Source organism: Acartia tonsa, chromosome 7 (genome assembly GCF_053477335.1).
Source record: "Acartia tonsa isolate MP-2025a chromosome 7, ASM5347733v1, whole genome shotgun sequence".
Taxonomy (NCBI): domain Eukaryota; kingdom Metazoa; phylum Arthropoda; class Copepoda; order Calanoida; family Acartiidae; genus Acartia; species Acartia tonsa.
Window position 1 is genome coordinate 49,137,989 of NC_137266.1, and position 19,583 is coordinate 49,157,571.

Here is a 19,583-nt window from a genome sequence, read left to right on the forward strand (position 1 = left end):
CTTAATTTCTGCGCTATTTATGGACAAAATTGTTTGTGTTTTAAAATATTTTTAGAGAATCTTTTTACCCATTCCATAAAGAAGTTAACCTTTAAAAGAAACAAATAACAATCAAATAAAAATAATATTTCTACCCATAAACATGATGTATTTCATTTACTAAGTATATTTGCGATTACTTTTATTTAATGAAATCTTCCAATTTTTAACATGTACAAAACGGCCTGCTTAATTGCTTCAAGATCCATGTCAGATCTATATAGGAAATAAATGTCTATAAACGAGCTCAAGTTTTCCAAGGAATATATGATTAAAACTCATAGTGCTCCAATAATCCATAATAAACTCTCATTGCCCAGAACGATAAGACCCATTATTTTACTTTATTAAAAATAAATTCATTTTTTTCATTTCATGTTGCTATTTACCTTATATTGATGTATTTAATTTCTAATCATAAAAATAGAAAATTTAAATTTATAATATGATAAATTTAAGAAAACTATGTTTTAAAAGAATTCGATTGTGGCGACATTTTGTGTGTTCAAATATTAAACTAAAATTGTAATCATCATCATTAACCCTTTGGTGATGGTAATGTAAAGAAAAAATATAATTTTAAAAAATCTTTTAAAAATCATTTAAATTATTAAATATTTACTTTCTTTTAGATAGTAATGCCGGGTGAGGATAATAGATTTATTGAGAAATAGATATGCATATAGAAAACTAGCCAATAGGGAGATAATTATATCGAGCCAACTCTAGTAATTCTAATATTCTTACTTTTCTGTAAATTACACAGGTACCCAAAGTTTTAAACAGTCATCATTGGAGTTAACATCAATTTAAAGTCCATTGTCTTATCCCTTAAGATCCCTAATTTTTCTGATGTGTAATGTATTTGTTATTACCCAAGTTGTGTAGAATATTATTATAATTTAGTAATTTGTATGGATGGAGAGCAACTTTTCCAGCTCTTTGTTTATTTCTTCAGCTTTATCATGAGGCGTTCTACAAATATTTCTTATTTGTTGGCTGAACAACTTTGGGGACTTTAGTAAATTTTGATTGGTTAGTTCAATATATTGTGTGTTCTTATGTTTCAACCCGTCATTTTAATCTACAGAATGGGTAATTTTGTGTGTTATCATTGGGGACGTACATCAACTTATCACCCAATGTCTTATCCCTTCAAGAATCGAATATTATTACGATGCGTTTTTTTGCTTATATGTTAGATAGATAGATAAATTAATTCGTTTATTTCTATAATTTTTGTAGGAATACCATTAGGTCTAATGTGGTTTATTAAACACAATATTGGATGTAGGAAATTCATGGATATTATAACAGGGGAATAATTGTCGTCAATTTAGCTTGCTAACATGGAAATCGTTTATTGGTCAGTTAGTTCATCCAGTAGGAGGAGAGGGGATGGGTAAACTGGGTGTTTTAGCCAACTGTGTGAGAGCATGAAAATCTGACGTAAGATCCAAGTAATAGTGTATCCATTAACACAATACAAACCCACAAATGTAACATAATTACAATTTTAATATTAATAAATGCGAAGCATCTCTACAATGTGACTAAATGAATTCAGGTGTGACAGGTGTGTATGGTTTAAATAACAAACAACAACTGCATTACAAACAGACTAACATACAGAAAAGTCATATGTATAGAGCTGCTTTGCTACTAAAATGATAATTTAATAATTTTGATAAATTTGAAAGAAAACAATTCATAAATAAAATTGATTTAATACAACAATGATAATAAAAATGTTTCTTTTCAATAAATAAATATGAAAACATTAGAATTAAACAGAGTTGACTAAAATTTGTAAAGATCCTGAGAAAAACAATTTTGCAGCTTAGTAATACATAAAAAGCTAAACACGTATCTTTTATTAAAAGAGAAAAATAAACTCTGATACAGTAAATTTTTGTTACATATTCAGTAATTTATATGCATTTAGAATCTATTGAAACGTTTTTGTCTTGGTAAAAAAAAACATGTAGAACAAAAACGTAGTTCTGGTTAGGTTATATTGCTTATGGGTAATCCGGCAGGGTTGCCCCCTAAAGATGTTAGAAATAAGAAAAAATACTACCAGTCCCTTATATTCAATCAATTAACTTAAAAATTATGGAGGGAGGGATTTAATGCTCGATCATACCTTTGAGGGAAAGCACCAGATTAAAAAATCAGTTTAAACCACATTAGTTTACTAGAATAACAAAAAGTAAGCTGAAAAACTACCCCATTATCTCCTTATTTTCAATTTATGTTAAAAATAGGGGGGGGGGGTCAATGCTCGATAGGCACTTTCAGGGAAAGTAAAATCAAAATAAAAATCGGTCTAAACGACATAAGTTTACTATAATAACAAAAAGACCGCTGAAAAACAGCAAATATTGAAAAAAATGCCGATAATACAGGAAATGGAACAAGGATGACAACATCCATAAAAGCGAAGCTCTGAAATGGAAGGACAAACGGACATTAAGACTTGTATAATGTCAGAACTGAATAATCAGAATGCGAATGTATAAGAGTCAAAGCAAAATTGTAAGTAAATTTGTTGAAAAACTGCTTGATACAGGATAATGATTATGGACATACTTACATTTTTAGGACTTGATTATAGAGTTGCTTCGCTTTTAATATTGTACTTTGTTGTCCTAGGAATCAGTATACCAAAAATCAGGCCAATCAGATAATTAGGTCACATACAAATTTGTTGTTAAAAATGTATAAAAATCAACATGTTTAAAATGGACGTACGGACATTCTGGTAATGATTATAGAGTTGCTACGCTTTCTAACTCGTACCTAACTATTACAGGAATCACCATGCAAAATTTGAAATCGATAGGACAATTATAACATGCCTAAATTAACGAAAAAAGCTATTTAAAAAAGTAAAAAAATCAACATGTTTAAAATGGACGTACGGACATTTTGGTAATGATTATAGAGTTGCTACGCTTTCTAAATCGTACCTAACTATTACAGGAATCACCATGCAAAATTTTAAATCGATAGGACAATTATAACATGCCTAAATTAACGAAAAAAGCTATTTAAAAAAGTTAAAAAATCAACATGTTTAAAATGGACGTACGGACATTTTGGTAATGATTATAGAGTTGCTACGCTTTCTAAATCGTACCTAACTACTAAAGGAATCACCATGCAAAATTTGAAATCGATAGGACAATTCTAACATGTCTAAATTAACGAAAAAAGCTATCCGTTACGGACGTACGGACCGACCCTAATTATAGAAAAGCTTCGCTTTTAAAAACAAAGAGAATAGTTTGGACATTTTTTGGTGAAATTTTTATAAACAATATTTTAAAATTAAATATGTACTTGTGTAAAAAAGATTTATATATATGAAAATAACAGTAAACCGCAGTTCAGTAAGATATAGAAAAGTGTAATAATTGAAAAGTAATAATCCTTTTATATAAAGACGAATGCTTTTTTGTCAGTAACGAAGGATCTCGCGAACCACTGAACCGATATGGTTCACCTTTACTATGAAGTTTTTCATGGGTCCTGAGATGGTTTTAGGGTAATTAATTTTCAAAAATCTGTTTGGGTATGGTTTTATCCTATATTTCTGCTCTTTAACATCCCTCCAAATCTAGAGCTCTTAGATGATAGGGGTGCAGCAGCCAGTAGAATAATAACTAAGTAATAAAAAAACCTTTTTAATAGTCTGAATTTGATTTAGGTATTCATGGACATAAATATTTATTTTTGGATGGACGTACGGCATGCCTTTGATATAGAGTAACTGCGATACTTTTGGTTATAAATAAAACTGAGCATTAATAATTCTGAATTAGATAAGCGTACTTAAAATCAAATCTAACTCGAGAAAATATCATTTTTCAACAAATCAAAACTTTAAAAACAGATTTTAAAATCAACAAGTTTTATTTTTTTCGTGATTTCCCCCCTTCATGATAAACCAAGGCAAAGGTTATATATATTTTAAGCAAAAATATGAAAAAATTTAAATATCCTATAATATTAGATATTTAAAGGATGTGCCCCCCCCCCCTTAATAATTTTCAGGGAAAAAAGAAAAGTATAAGTTTAAGGTCTTTTGGGAATAATCCTTTTTGTGGCAACGCCCCTTAAATTGGTCGTATTTTTAAAATGGCTTTTGATAAGTTATTTTAGGTTAGGTTATATTGGGTTAGGTCATTACCCTGCAGGGTTAGTCACTTGGCCCCGCAGGGTTAGAGCCCCCCGCAGGGGCTAAAATAGAAGAAAAGCTACTGTGAAAATACGAAGAATCGCCTCTTAAGGGGCGTTGCCTAGAATAGGACTTTACCCGGTTTTTTTTGTCAATTAAGATCACGCTAAAGTTTTCCATTTTAGGGAATCTTTACATAAGTCTCGGGACAGGGTTGTATAATTTAGAGCCTAGTTAAATTTCTTTCCTCACAGAAGAATTAAAGATATTGTACACCACTGTGTAGTGTATAGGGATGTTTTTAGGCTCTTCTATTTCCCTCTTCCTCGCCTAGATGCTAAAACAATATCTAATTCAAAATTAAACTTTTAATAAACTTACAAATCTCTAAATGCCTGAATATTTTTACTGGACGAATGCACATCTTTGATAAAAGTTAGCCACTCTTCAATATATAATAACAGTAATTTTATAAATTAGATATTTTAGAAATTATATGGCTACCTTACAGTAAAGGTTCCTATTTAGGGACAAAATAGAAACAACAAATTTACTCAGAAAGGTCTATAAGGACTTTCAGGTATAATATAATATACTTGAGCTTTATGCCTTTAGAGGCCTTTTTAGGGAGGTTGGTTATATTTTTTCAGTTGTTATTTCTCTTGGGATGATGGAGTAACCTCCCTCAAAATAGTCATAAACGTTCTCTGGACCTTCATTGTAAAAAAACTTTATCGGTCCAGCAGTTAGCAAGATACTAAGCTACAGAGGGACAAGCCTCCTGTTATATTTAAACAAGGATGCACTTTTGATCTAGTATAATTTTCAACTTAAAATCAAATCCAAGAAATTCTAAGGACCGTTCACATTTTAAAAATGCTTTAATTTACTGTATAAAAAGCAACAGTGTATTTGATCCTATGTATATTGTATTTAAAAGGAAAAGGTTCAAGGGTGATGGGGGGGGGGGGCTGGGGGGTTGCGAGGTCGATGCAACATTGACTAACAAATAGCGTTAACAGTTTGTACATCTTTTGGCCATCTTTTGATTGGTTGGTTTCTAACTAGAAATATATAAACTTTTCAACCAATGATTTTTAATCTACAATAGAAATAATTTTGTTTATAATCATTGAGGATAAAACATACTAAACCTCAAAGCTTACTATTGGTCACGAAAGCAACAAATATTGATAATTGGGTATAAAGATCAGACTTCGTCTTTTTAGGCCAATTTAAAATTTTAGGATTAGTTTCTAACTTAATCCCCATTTAGTCCTGTTAATCCTCGTAAACGACAGGATTGACGATATTCTGTGGAGATTGTAGTAGAACAACCCCCTATTTAGAGTTACTGACATAACCACCCCCTATAAGGGCAACACCATTAGTTGCTAGGGACGAAGTCACCAATAGTGACCAATAGATAGTTAAAGAAGTATACAAAAAAGTTCACTTTTTAATGTGCTTATTCTTTCTTTAAAAAGGAAACCTTTCTGTTTTTTGTTCTTTTTTATCCTTTAATTTTTTTAAAGGATAAGGCTATTTTACAATGCAACTAAAAATATCATTTTTCCATTTTCTATAAAACATACTTTAAAAAAGAACATTTTACCCCCATACAATACTAATCTATAAATTAATGGAAATTTTCGTATATTAAGCTAAAGTAATAATTCCTAACTATTATTAAAACTCAATAATTTTAACTATTTTAAGGGATGACCAGAAATAAAAACTTTCAGGGTTAGACAATAAAAATCTATATAACAATCTGTTTTGCTTAAGTGAACATATCCTAACACTATAATATATCTACCTATCTTCTGTAATATTATTAACCTCTTCGATAGCTCTAACCAATTTTTAAGATAAATAAACTTTACACGACAAGTTTAAAAGCTTTTAAAATAGTATTTTAGAATACTAATCTGCATCCCAAGCAAACTTGTTGCTTCTGTATAATTCATTTGGACACGGCACTTCCGTTTCAAAGCGTAAAACAAGTAATTTTTTAAGGAAATTTTACTCAATTTCAACAATTTTTTGTTCAAAGGGTTATGTTGTTAAAACAAGATTTGTATGTACCTAATTGTTAGGATTTGAAAAAAAAGTATTTAAAGCCTTTTTAAGAACCCTTTAAAAAAGAGTAAATATATATAAGTAGAATAAAAGGATATTTGATGTGTAAGGATATTAATAGTCCCCTCAAAAGAAAAAGTACACAATTCTGTCCTAGGTAACTTTTAGACATAGGGAATGATTAAAAACTTACTATAAAAGGACTAATACATTATTGTACATCATCTGCGCCGCTTAAAAAAGGTCCTTTTTTAAGATAATAAATGTTATTTGAAGATCACGTTAATTTGTTGAATATTTAAAAGTAATTTTAGATAAAATTAAGGATCGACAATCGCAAAAAATATCAAGCATGAATTTTATGACAATTTACAGCCGTAGATCTGAGCTGGATCTTTAAATCATTTCAATGGTGCGCCAAATCGGGGTGCGCCTAATTTTAGCCAATCACAGCGCGGCATTTCGTAAAATGCTGTGCTCTCATTGGTGGAAAGTTGGCTTATCCCGATTTGGCGCAACATTGAAATGATTTAAAGATCCAGATCTGTTTGAAAATTTTCTAAACCACCGCGCAACCAACCGCATCCGCAGTCCAAAACAGCAGCGGCTGTCAAACCTCTTTTTTTTTTAGCTAAAAGGAGTAAAATTTTGTGAACTTCCTTGAAAAGCGATTTAGATAACAGATTAGTCCCCAAGTTTTACAACCTTTGAAAGGGGTCCTTCAAATCTAGTATGTATATGTGCGAATGTGTGTCTATCTGTAGCTAATTACTGGACCGATTGGATAAGCTTTTATAGGCCATTGGAAGGTTTTAAACTGAAAATTGGAGCTCCAATCTAACAAACAAATCATCTCTTGAATAAATATATGAAAAAAAACAGATTTTTTTATAATATTTTGAATCACCCCTTTTTCTGCAATTTTACTCGTATCAGAGGACAAAAACGTGGAAATACTTTTTTACTTTTTGGAGAAATTTTCTTTGTTTCGTCTAAAAGCTTAGTTTTAAGATATTCATACGGAAAGTTTACAATCTTGTACAGTTGGAGGGGAGGAAATATGGTAAAGGTGGGGTAATCGTTATTTTAGCAAGCTGCGAACATCTGGTGCTACATCTAAGTAATAATACATCCTTTTTTTCTTATGTTTTATAATCGTTATATATATATTATATCGACAAAGGCATGCAGTCATAATTTCATTAGTAAATCAAGCCCTCATAGTTTTATATACATATAAAAACGCTTTCTCATTTGTTTGCTTAACAACTTTGGGGAATTGAACTCAATTTTGATTGGTTGGTTCATAAAGTATCCATACGTTTTACTACCAATTGTAATTTACAGAAAAGGTAGTTTTGTGCATAATCATTGGTAACATGAATCAATTTATCGGCCATTGTCTTATCCTTTTAGATTCCTGAATAAAACTACAGTTATTTGAGCGGACAAAAAAGTAAAGTTAATAGATGACCATCACACATGGTTTGTATTTCAAAGACAAATCTTTTATATGTGTTTTGTTACATCGTTTAATTAAATACACAAAATTTACATTTCCTTTAAAACTCTTTACATACAAGGATGACAACATCAATAAAAGGGGAGCCAAAGAAAATAGTCAGGCGGACAACCAACATTTACAATTCTAGAGTGGAAATTCTTTATTGAGGACACATTTACATTATGAACTTAAAGAGAAGCTCCGTTTAATTAGATCAATATGTCTAATTGATTTGGGAATCGCATCACCAAAAATCAAGATATATGTATGATTATACTAAATTAGCATAATATCAAAATAATACATGTCTCAACTACTACTAACCCCAGTAGAAAACTCAAGCTACTTTATTTCAACATTTATATATACTAAATAAAAAGTCAGTAGGCATCGAAATAGCTTAACACCCCAAATTTCAAAATCGATATAAAATATAAAAAGCTTTGCTTTTAAAAAAAAATTGCAAATAAAATTGAAATGAATGGCCTACCTTAACTTTCTTCTCAGTTAAAGCTTCGCAACGTCGCATCTTGCAAATCTGATGGCTCTTGTTATTTCTAAAAGTTAGAAAAAAGTTTTTTCTTTGTTTTATTTGTGTTTATAAAAAGAGTATTTTACTCTATTTTAACATATTATTTCTATCATTCTTCTATCTGAGCTGTCTGTGTGTAAGTACATAAATTTTCTGATTGTTCTTTGTCTGTTTGTATTACAGACAATCTGTTAGTCTATGTGTGTTATTCCACATATTAATCCATCTGAATGTCTGTCGCAAAAAGCTTGTCTATCTGTCTGTCAATCTGTCTGTCTGTCAATTTCACTATCAAACTGATTGCCGTCTGTCTGTCTATATGTCTGTTCAACTGACTGCCCTCTGTCTGTCAATATGTTTCTCTATCTGATAATAAAACTGACTGTAAATTTGTCTATCAGTCTATAGGTTTGTCTGTCAATCTATCTAAATATTCCTGTCCTGTCCATCTATCTATCTATCTGTCTATCTATTTATCTATCTATCTACCTGCAAGGAGCACAATATCTATCTATCTATCTATCTATCTATCTATCTATCTATCTATCTATCTATCTATCTATCTATCTATCTATCTATCTATCTATCTATCTATCTATCTATTTATCTATCTATCTATCTATCTATCTATCTATCTATCTATCTATCTATCTATCTATCTATCTATCTATCTATCTATCTATCTATCTATCTATCTATCTATCTATCTATCTATCTATCTATCTATCTATCTGTCTATCTATGTCTACCTGCAAGGCGCACAATCTCCACAATTATCCTTCCTAGCACAGCCAATACAGTCACCACAACATCTGTCTATCTATCTATCTATCTGTCTGTCTGTCTGTCTGTCTGTCTGTCTGTCTGTCTGTCTGTCTGTCTGTCTGTCTGTCTGTCTGTCTGTCTGTCTGTCTGTCTGTCTGTCTGTCTGTCTGTCTGTCTATCTATGTCTACCTGCAAGGCGCACAATCTCCACAATTATCCTTCCTGGCACAGCCAATACAGTCACCACAACATCTATCTATCTATCTATCTATCTACCTGCAAGGAGCACAATCTCCGCAATTATCCTTCCTGGCACAGCCAATACAGTCACCACAGCGTTTTCTCTTCTTTTTCGCGGGTTTCTCCTTCAAAATTTAAATCATTATTATTTGATTATTATTTTTTCTGCTTCTTATTGTTCAAGAGCGTGCTCTAAATCCTAGTTTATAAAGTTCTCCATTTATTGAAGATATCTATAGGCTATTTAATTTTCATATCAAAGTTTTTCTAGCTATAGTCCTATAGACCTAACAAACAATAAAAAACACGGAAAATTTTAGTTTTAAAGCAAATTAAACTTTTTAAGTAAAAAAGCATAATAAGAATAATATTATTATTGCCTTGAAAAGTAGTTTAACTGTAAAAGAAAAAAAGGGACTATTAAATATTAAGTAGTTCTTAAAAATAACTACAATATATCTAAAAATGTATCTTTTAAAAAGCGAATATAGTGTTCTAAAAAGCTCCTATTTCTGCATGTATTACTTTAAACATTTTAATGTTTTTGATGTAATTGTTCAATAACATCTTTTTGGAAACGGGCCATTGTTTCGCTTAGGTATTATAAACGTTATTGTCCTTAAATCCTTATTTACAGGGAGGGAGGGGACAATGGGCTTTTTATAACACTAGTCACCAAAGTCTTTTCTTATCCGTTGGCTTAATAACTCTGGAGACTTATAATGAATTGTGATTGGTTGTTTCATTAAGTAGAATTTCCAAACGTTTCAACCACTCATTGTAATATATAGAAGTAATAATTTTGTGTATCATCATTGGGGATATACAGCAATTTGTTGGCCATTGTCTTATCCTTTTAGATCCCTGCTTATTTTTACATATTTTGAAGGACTCCATATTATTATTATTGTATTTGCAGTGTTAAACTGTAAACTCTGCAAATAAATATGGCAAAAATTTTGCACAGCGAATTGGTGACATATATTCAGCTATTGTAATCATTTTGGAACATTTTCTAATGATTAATTTAAAAGAAAAAATCTCTTTTGCATGGAAAAATCTACTAGTTTTACTGTATCTTATTGTAGGTATATTTAAAAAAAGAAGATAATTTTGATAAAAATAGAACTATAGGTATTTTTTGGTAGGACATTTAATTCTGTGTAATTTTTGTTTTAAAATGAGGCAAAAACAAAGTGATTTATTCTTTATGTAAATTTTAACAAACAAACAAAAACATTGCATTACTTATTTTAATTGCAGAAAACCTTTCCCTTATCCATATTTTGCAAATAAAATATTGCGAAAGTTGAAAAGTTAGCCAGCAAAACAAATGGCGAAAATATTAAGGAAGGATAAGGGGATATAAAATTCATTCACAGAGACTAAATTATTTAATGAAATAGCTTTATCCTTAAATTAAAGTAACAGGATCTTTGTCTGCCTGTCTGTACCAAAGGATCTCGCTAACCGATATGGTTTCCTCTTTACAGTGAAGCTTCTTATAGGTCCAGGAAAGGTTTCTTAAAACAATTTTGGGGAAGGATATCTTCACCCTAGAAATAAAATGAGAACACTCTCTTAAAATCTTAAATTTAAATGAGGGCGAGGTCGACTTTTCCCCTCCCCTCACCTTAAGTGGTCCTAGATGCTTCTAGATGCCTAGATGGGGCGTAGTTTTAGTTAAAATGTTTCCCTATCCTGTGACATAATATCTATACTATGCTGACTTGGTGAAAATGAAATTGCAAAAACCCTTGCCAATTTTTTGCCAACATTTTGAGAAACTGATATCCGATATTTTGATAGCGATCATCTATCAATCAAAATTCTTATACTTTCTAGTTATTTTTTATTTTTCATGACGAAAGAAATAAAACGGCAAAGAAATATTTTAAAATGCTAGGTACTTTTTTTGCAGTTTTGGACTTCATATTTATTTTCTTTTACAAAATAGCTTAAAACCTGCCCGAAATTAATACAAAGATTTATAGTACTTTACTTTAATCTTTTTTTAGTTTTTGAGAGATTGGATTATAGTTTGACGATTGTTATCTATAAAGAATAGCCTAAAACATGCCCAAAATTCCAACAAAGCTTCCCTATGACTTACTAAACATACGAAAACAAAAACAGAACCCAGCAAAAAGAATAAAAATAAGAAATATTGACCATGGAGGAAGGGGACATTGGACTGTTGATTACACTAGTACCAAATCTAATTCATTGGCTTAATAACTTTGGGGACTTTTATTGAATTTTAATGGGTTGGTTAATTAAGAGGAGTGTCCAAAAGTTTAAATCAACCGCTAATATTCAACACAAGGGGAAATTTTGTTTATCATCGTTGGAGATATACATCAATTTATCGGCCATTGTCTTAACCCTTTAGATAAACGAAAGAGAAATAAAAGTTAATTTCTCTTATCTTTTAAAACAAAGAAAATTGGTAACTATAGATTTCAAATAAAATATCCTTCCTTAAAGATTTGTACTCATTGGTTAGAAAATAAGGAGAAAAAGGGAGAAAAGGGTGAAAAATGGAGAAAAAAAGGGGATAAAGAAAAACTATGACAAAATCGGGGATCTAAAGGGATAAGACAATGGCCGATAAATTGATGTACAGACCCGATGATAAATCACAAAATTGTCCTTATTTATATTACAATTAGTGGTTGAAACGTTGGACACCCGACTTTATGAACCAACCGCTAAAATTCATTTCGAGTCCCCAAAGGTGTTAAGCCAACGCATAAGAAAACATTGGGGACTAGTGTAATAAGCAGCCCTAGGTAAAATAGAAAAGTGAGACTAAAAAGAGAAAAAATAGAGAGAGAAATAAAGGAATGGTTCTCAACTTTGTGTATATTGTCCTTGCATGGATTTTGCAAGGAAAATTGGCAAATAAAATGGCAAATGTTGTTCAAAATATGAAACCAGGATGAAAACAGGGATAGGGGGATAGGGGGGTAACTTAGTTAATCTGAAAAGGAAGGGATACACAAAGCATTTAAAATTAAGTGCAAGATTACGTGGCCAAACATCCAACCTTTTGATTGTAATAATTTTGTCTTGAAGTCCTAACTGAGCATTGTGATCTGTTTGTGTCTATCTGTCCCTTAAGATCTCAAAAAACACTGAACCGATTTTGATCTCCTTATAGACAAGCTTTATATTAGTCTTCTGTACACTTAAAAATAAAGCACCCCCAACATCTCTGATTAGAAAGAAAAGGGGGGGAAAGCTTAAACAGGAAATAAGGTATCTACCATTCTTTTCTGTTAGGGATAAAGGACTATTACTCTACAAAAAAAAGCTAAATAGAAGATGTTTAAATCTATGATGCAAAGTAGTATAATGTCTGTCTGTCAAATTAAAGTTCAGGTCTTTGTAACCGCTGAACCAATAAGTTTGTGCTTCTCAGAGATTATACCTACTGGCCCTAAGGTATTTCAGGTGGTGAGATAGGGGAAAGGTGGTAAAAATCCCCTCTTCACCAGTTAAGGAGAAGCCCCTAGTGATAACTTTAATTAAGTAGTAGAGTATGATTTTATTAACAATAATATTCTGATCTAAACTTTGTTTTCAAGAACCCTTATCCCTGTTATGAAAGTGCAGCTAAGGGTTTCTTTTATTTTACCCTTTAAATTTATGTCCATTTAATATTTGTGCTCGCTAACCAGAAATTTTAATCACAGAAAGGTTTTTTAAAATTTTTGTCCTTCTACTCCTGCCTCCTTCATTTTACTATTTCTATCATATGCTTATAATAAAGTAATAGGATATCTGTCTGTCTGTACCGAAGGAGCTCGCCAAACGCTCAACAGATATGGTTCTCATTTACAGGATAGCTTCTCACAGGCCCTGGGAAGTTTTTTTTAGGGTTTGGTAGCCGCTAGTAAATAATATAGCAGCTGTTTTTTAATTTTGCTAATTAGGAAGGACTAAAACAAATCTTACCTGTGTATCGGCAGGCATAGAATTTGCCCCCATCCCCATCTGTCCACCACCGCTGCCAATATGCGTCGGCGAACCCAGCCCAATATCCGACGGAGGCTTAAACACATCCGCCAAACCGCTCAGCGTTTCCGGCGTTGAAGTATCCGTCGAGGAAATAGCGGCAACTTGCCCGCAATCGCCGCTCATTCCCGACATGTTGGCGTCCGCGGAATCCGACCGCTGCGAGCGGTCGGACGATTCTGAGCCTTCTAAGGACGTCGCGCGGCCGGATTTACTGCGGCTGGCCTCGACGGATGAGAGGAGTGTGTAGTGGGGGGTGCCGGCGCCCCCTTGGGAGTGCGGGGAGGTGGGGTTGGGAGTCGGGGGGTTCAGCGTTGACGTTGTACTCCCCTCTGTTAAACTGCTCGCTGATGCTGGCCTAAAAATAATTTAATATTATAAAATTGCAATGCTTTACTTTGTATCATGGAGGGTATAGTAATGGCAATGGACTGTAAAATACACTGAAACAAAACGTTTTATAGCCACGTTATCTTATGCAATGGCTCCAAAAACGTTGGGTACTTTTCCGAAAATTTGATTGGTTGGTTCCAGACATTTAAGCTAATAATGTTCAATATAAAATTTAAAAAAATATTCTAAATATATTCTATTAATATAAAGCAGTAAGCTTTTTTGTCTGTAGCGAAGGATCTCGCTAACCGCTGAACCGATATTGTTCTCATTTTATAGTGAAGCTTCTTATAGGTCAAGAGATGGTCTAGGTTTTTTTATCTTTATAATTTAGTCTGGGTATGGTTTTAAGCTATTTTTCCGCTGTTCCATATCCCTAATACCTATATAAGAGCCCCTAGATGCTAGGGAAAATATAACTTCAAGAGATGCTTAGCATTTACAGACTAGATTAAGAAAACAAAGGCTTTTTGAAATTCATCTTTTTTCTTAAAGCGTTACACACATAAATCTATTTGTCTACATAACAATGCTTTCGTTAGGGACAGTTATTCTGTAGATTAATAACTAATATTTATTCATATGATGTTAGGGGGTATGTTGGCACATTGAGACATAAAGAATTAGGTCTACAAACAATTTTATAAGATACATTATTTAACATTAAATATTACTACTAAAATCTACCGTTTAAACTCCTTTACTAATAAAATTTGAACTACAAACTTAAAAAAGAACATTTTTTCCACTTTTCCAAATATCTGTACCTTTTCCCATACTAAGCTGCCTAAAAAATTTAAAGAGGGGGGGGGGGAGGAGGGAAGGGGGGTCATAGACCTTTATATGCCCCATTAATATTTGCAATAACTCTTACAACAATACTTTACAAAATGTATTGCTTCAATTTTTTAAATAAAGCAAGGAAAACGCACTAAAATTTGAATTATTCTGGGCTCAAACAATATAAATATTTACTTAATTTGTTAAAATCAATGGTTTAAAGTAACCTTTTCGATATAAAAAGAGCAATTTTACAATAAATTTGGATCATATTATCAAAAAATAAAGCGAAATATATTTAACGTTTGAAAGCCTCTTTTTAGTAGCGAAGCTACTCTATAATTCACTTTGTCCGTCCGTCCGTCCGTCAGCCAGTCAGTCAGTCAGTCAGTCAGTCCGTCCGTAACGCTATGGGGGAAATGGAATTTACTCAGCTCCTATAAAAGATAGAATGCTGAAATTTTTTGACAACATTCCCATTATTAAGGAGCACAATTGACTATAAAACATCATTTGCGGTCGGACCGATTTTTAGCAGGTTTTAGGCTATTTTTATATTTTTCACATTTTTCTCCATATCTTCAGTGTTAATGGTCCGATTTTCAAAATTTTTTCAGTTACAGATATCAAAATTAAATTTCCTGTCGTTTAAAGAAACAATCATGAAGGCCAGACTGCCTTTTTAGCAGGTTTTAGGCTATTTTTATATTTTTCACATTTTTCTCCATATCTTCAGTGTATGGTCCGATTTTCAAAATTTTTTCAGTTATAGATATCAAAATTAAATTTCCCGTCTTTTAAAGAAGACAACCATGACGGCCAGACTGCCTTTTCAGCAGGTTTTAGGCTGTTTTTTTTATATTTTTAACATTTTTCTCCATATCTTCAGTGTTTATAGTCCGATTTTCAAAAATTTTTCAGTTGTAGATATCAAAATTAAATTTCCCGTCTTTAAAGGAAATAACCATGACGGCCAGACTGCCTTTTTGGCAGGTTTTAGGCTATTTATAAATATATTTAACACTTTTTCCCATATCTTCAGTGTATATGGTCCGATTTTCCAAATTTTTGAAGTTTTTAAGGATTTAAAAATTAAATTTTTTGTCGTTTTAAGAAAACAACCAAGGCGGCCAGACTGCCTTTTATCAGGTTTTTGGCTATTTTTATACGTTTTACATATTTCCCAAGATCTTTGTTTATTTTGATCCAATTTTCAAACTTTTATGGAATATCAGTATCAAAATAATTTTTCCCATTGTTATCATAATCTTTAATATAATTTACTTTGACCATCGTCATCATACAAAATAAAACAAGGTTTCATATTTATTTTATCCAATAAATCTATTCTTGATTTTAGTAAAAACCTTTTAAATCTACCTGTACGTATTCCCATCTACGATTTTTTGTGCTTCGCTACTTATGGATGTTGTCATCCTTGTTTCTCTCATGAAGTATTAGATTTAGTATTAAAAACTACAATATAACGATTTTAAAAAACTATTGCGAATGGACATTAGAAAGTTAAAGAAAAGCTTTATGTATTATTAAACTAAAACGCTAACCTAATATATATAATCTAAATAATCTAATATACATATATTAATTTTTGCACTGCAAGATTACCATAAATTGGGCTTGCTAATCTAAATTTGCAAAAAAATCCCCTGATTTTTTATTTACCAACCAAATTTGAAAATCAAAATGGCTTCAAAAATTGCACCAAATTTGCCGCCGCGCAATCAGTGGTGTGAAGCAAATAATTTTGGCGGCGGCATTCTTATTATTATTTAGAAACTCGACGTACAAAAACGTATCTAATATGATATCTAAATTCTAAATTATCGTGAGACAATTTCACATAGGCCCCTCCTACAAACAAAAACATGTCTTCCCTTTTGATAATCTATCTCCCCCTCAATCATAATTCAAGCAAATCGGACTTATCCCACTCCCCCCCCCCCCCCTGTATGACTTTAATAACCAGATCGAAACAAATGGACATGCTTTATTATCAGCGATTGAGATATACATACAAATAAAAAAAAATAATAAAATATGAAATAAATATTCAAACTATCATTCAAATTTTGTCAGAAGCTTAATATCTCAAAAACTACTGAACCGATTGGATTCTCTATTTTAGGTAAACGTCACATCGGTCCTGTGATGGTTTTAAGCTATTCTTCTAGGCATAGCCGGTAGTAGGGATTAAATAGAGATAAAAATAGAATATTTAAATGTTATAAATTGAAAATAAAAAAGAAAATTTGTATTAAGAAACAGTCTATATTGATAAGACTTACAGCCATACCAATTGATCTTAGTTATAGAGTAGCTGTTCAACTAACAATAAAAAAGTTATCCTTATTTGTTTAATTGAATAATTATCTAAAGCCCTGGTAATAATTGTCTCTTTAAATAGTAATAATAATAAAATAACGTAAATTAGGCCATTTTTCATCTAAACAAGTAAAGCAAAATTCATAACCGGTCAAATCAATTTCAAAACAGGAATGTCCTGGTATCGGCCAAATTACTACAAAACTAGTTGTTTTTAAAAAAAATACTTTATAGCAAAGAATAAACCTAACTATATCTAGCGATGGATATAGAATATACGAGGGTATTATAACAGGGGAAAAATTGTTTTTGGTCAGTACTTACATCCAGTAAAAAAGGGGGGAATTGTTATATTAGCCCGCTGCAAGTTTCACTTTATTAGATATCACGAAAATCTGGTGTAAGATCCAAGTAATAATATATCCATTTTCTAGCTTTGTTTCAATCTATCTTCAAATTTTAGACAATTAAATTGTAGAAGAGCTTCGCTTCTTCGAAATTATCTAACTGTAGTTTATACAATTAGAAATTAGAAAATTTTCACATAAAAATAGGGAAAAATTGCAATTTATTAACTACGACTTTCTTACGTTTTTTTGTTAATAAATTAGGGGAAGTTAGAAATTAGAACATAATGATCAAATTAATTCGTTGATTTTTTAATAGCCAAGTTTTAATTGGTTAATAATTTCCAAAATTAACTTAAAATTACATGTTAAAAAATAGTTATTTATCGCATTGTATTAAAGACAGCTTTCTGTGGATATTAAAATAAAAATTATTAGATTAAAACCAGTTTTGTTAAACCCGTAGGCCCGGGCTTAGTAAACAGTTAAACTGGTATTACTTTTAGGGTTTTTATATTAATGTTCGTGGAAAATTGTCTGTAAAACGATTATGTACATGATTTTTCAGTATGGCTTAGAACCTGTTCTAATCGAGCGGATATTTATCGATTTCGAAGAGATACTAAAAGGGTAAGTTTTCTTTATGGGTAAGGTGGTGGGTAAGTTAAGATTATCTTACAAATTACAAGCCCTTTAGTTTTGAAACTCTTAATGTAAGGCACAGATTACTTTTTTATGTATCTTTTTTTATTTTTACCTGATAAAAAAATCTTACCTCAATAGATCCGAATGTGTGGAGGGTGAGAATGGTGGCCCCCCAGGGGAGAGCACACCACCCCCAAGGTGTTGGGAGGGTCTACGCGCCTTGGCAATGACACGCCCCTGTGGAAACTTGTTGGGTGATATGCCACTGTTATACTGGGGCATCTAAAAAAGAAAAATATATATATTTGTTAAAAAATAAGATACGAATTTCTATCAAAAACAAATCAGTGATTTCACTTGAAGTGCCTACTAAGCACTGCTACCCCACTTGCTATTAAAAATAACTTGAAAATAAAGAGATGGGGTAGTTTTTTTCCCTATGCATAGTCTGTTCGGGAATCTAACCCTGCGGGACTACCCAGCACCCAATATAACTTAACTTAAACCAACGAAAACCTAACCTTACCCTCTCTCTCATAATTTACAATTTTTTTCAAAACTAAAGGGGGGAGGGTATCAGTGATCAACAGGGTACTTTGAGTGAAAACGTTTATAGTTCAAGATAATAATATTCGCTAACCATTGAGTTAACAAGTTAAGTGATGGCTTCAAGATACGGCTATGTATATTAGTGGCTAGGACGATTTTATCAGTTACAACTTGGCATTTGAGTTTCCTTATCTTTTTACAAATGAAAAAAAGCCAATTAAATATTTTTTTAGGGTAGTAAAAATTGACTAAAAAGTAGTGTCTAGTTAATTAAAATGATAAAAAGAGAACATCTTCCGCTCTTTATGGCGATAAAAAGAGATAATCTTTTTTTTGATAGTGTAGCTACTCTATAAATATGGTTTGTCAGTTGAAAAATATGGAATTTTAAAGGTGTCTAAAGTATTTGTGACATTTAGACTGAACGCTATCTAAGCAGTCTTAACTTTGATCTCGTAAGATGTTCTATATTAGTACAGTTTACCAGGGATTTAAAAGGGATAAGACAATGGCCGATAAATTGATGTACATCCAAATGATGATACACAAAATTACCCCTACAATTAGTGGTTGCAACATTTAGACCCTCATCTTAATGACCGATTCAATCAAAATTCAATAAAATTCACCAAAGTTGTAAGGCAAACGAATAAGAAAACTTTATCATAAAACTTTGGGGACTAGTGTAAAAAACAGCCCAATGTCCCCTCCCTGACAGTTTTCTGTTCTTTTTGTCCAAAATAATTTCATCTTTATTGCTGCGCTACCCATGGCAAAAATGTCCTTTTTTTGAGGGTACAAATTGGTGCAGACATTTCAATTAGTGAGGGGTTAAAGGGGCATCCTGTCAGGGAGGGAGGGGACATTGGGCTGTTTATTATACTAGTCCCAAAAGTTTTATGATAACGTTTTCTTACTAGTTGGATTAGCAACTTTGGGAACTTGTACAGAATCTTGATTGTTTAATTCATTTAGTTAAATGTTTAAACGTTATAACCATTGATTGTAATATACAGAAGGGGCAATTTTGTGTATCGTCCTTTGGATATGTACATCAATTTATCGGCCATTGTCTTATCCCTTTAGATCCCTGGCTCCTGTAATATGCCATTTTTTCTGCTTCTTACGTCTTTTTAGAGACATGGTGATAAATATACTTCA

At 31.8% G+C, this 19,583-nt stretch overlaps 1 protein-coding gene across 1 annotated transcript in view; it reads right to left on the bottom strand.

Annotated features, from left to right (window-relative positions):
* Positions 1–19,583, bottom strand: part of LOC145324595 (uncharacterized) — a 117,620-nt gene that overhangs the window by 41,352 nt on the left and 56,685 nt on the right. Inside the window, exons 7-10 of the mRNA XM_080167177.1 lie at positions 18,004–18,155; positions 13,306–13,723; positions 9,382–9,470; positions 8,299–8,365 (exon numbers count right to left, since the gene is read on the bottom strand). Coding sequence (XP_080023303.1) covers positions 8,299–8,365; positions 9,382–9,470; positions 13,306–13,723; positions 18,004–18,155 — 726 coding nt within the window. The remainder of the gene's footprint in view (positions 1–8,298; positions 8,366–9,381; positions 9,471–13,305; positions 13,724–18,003; positions 18,156–19,583) is intronic.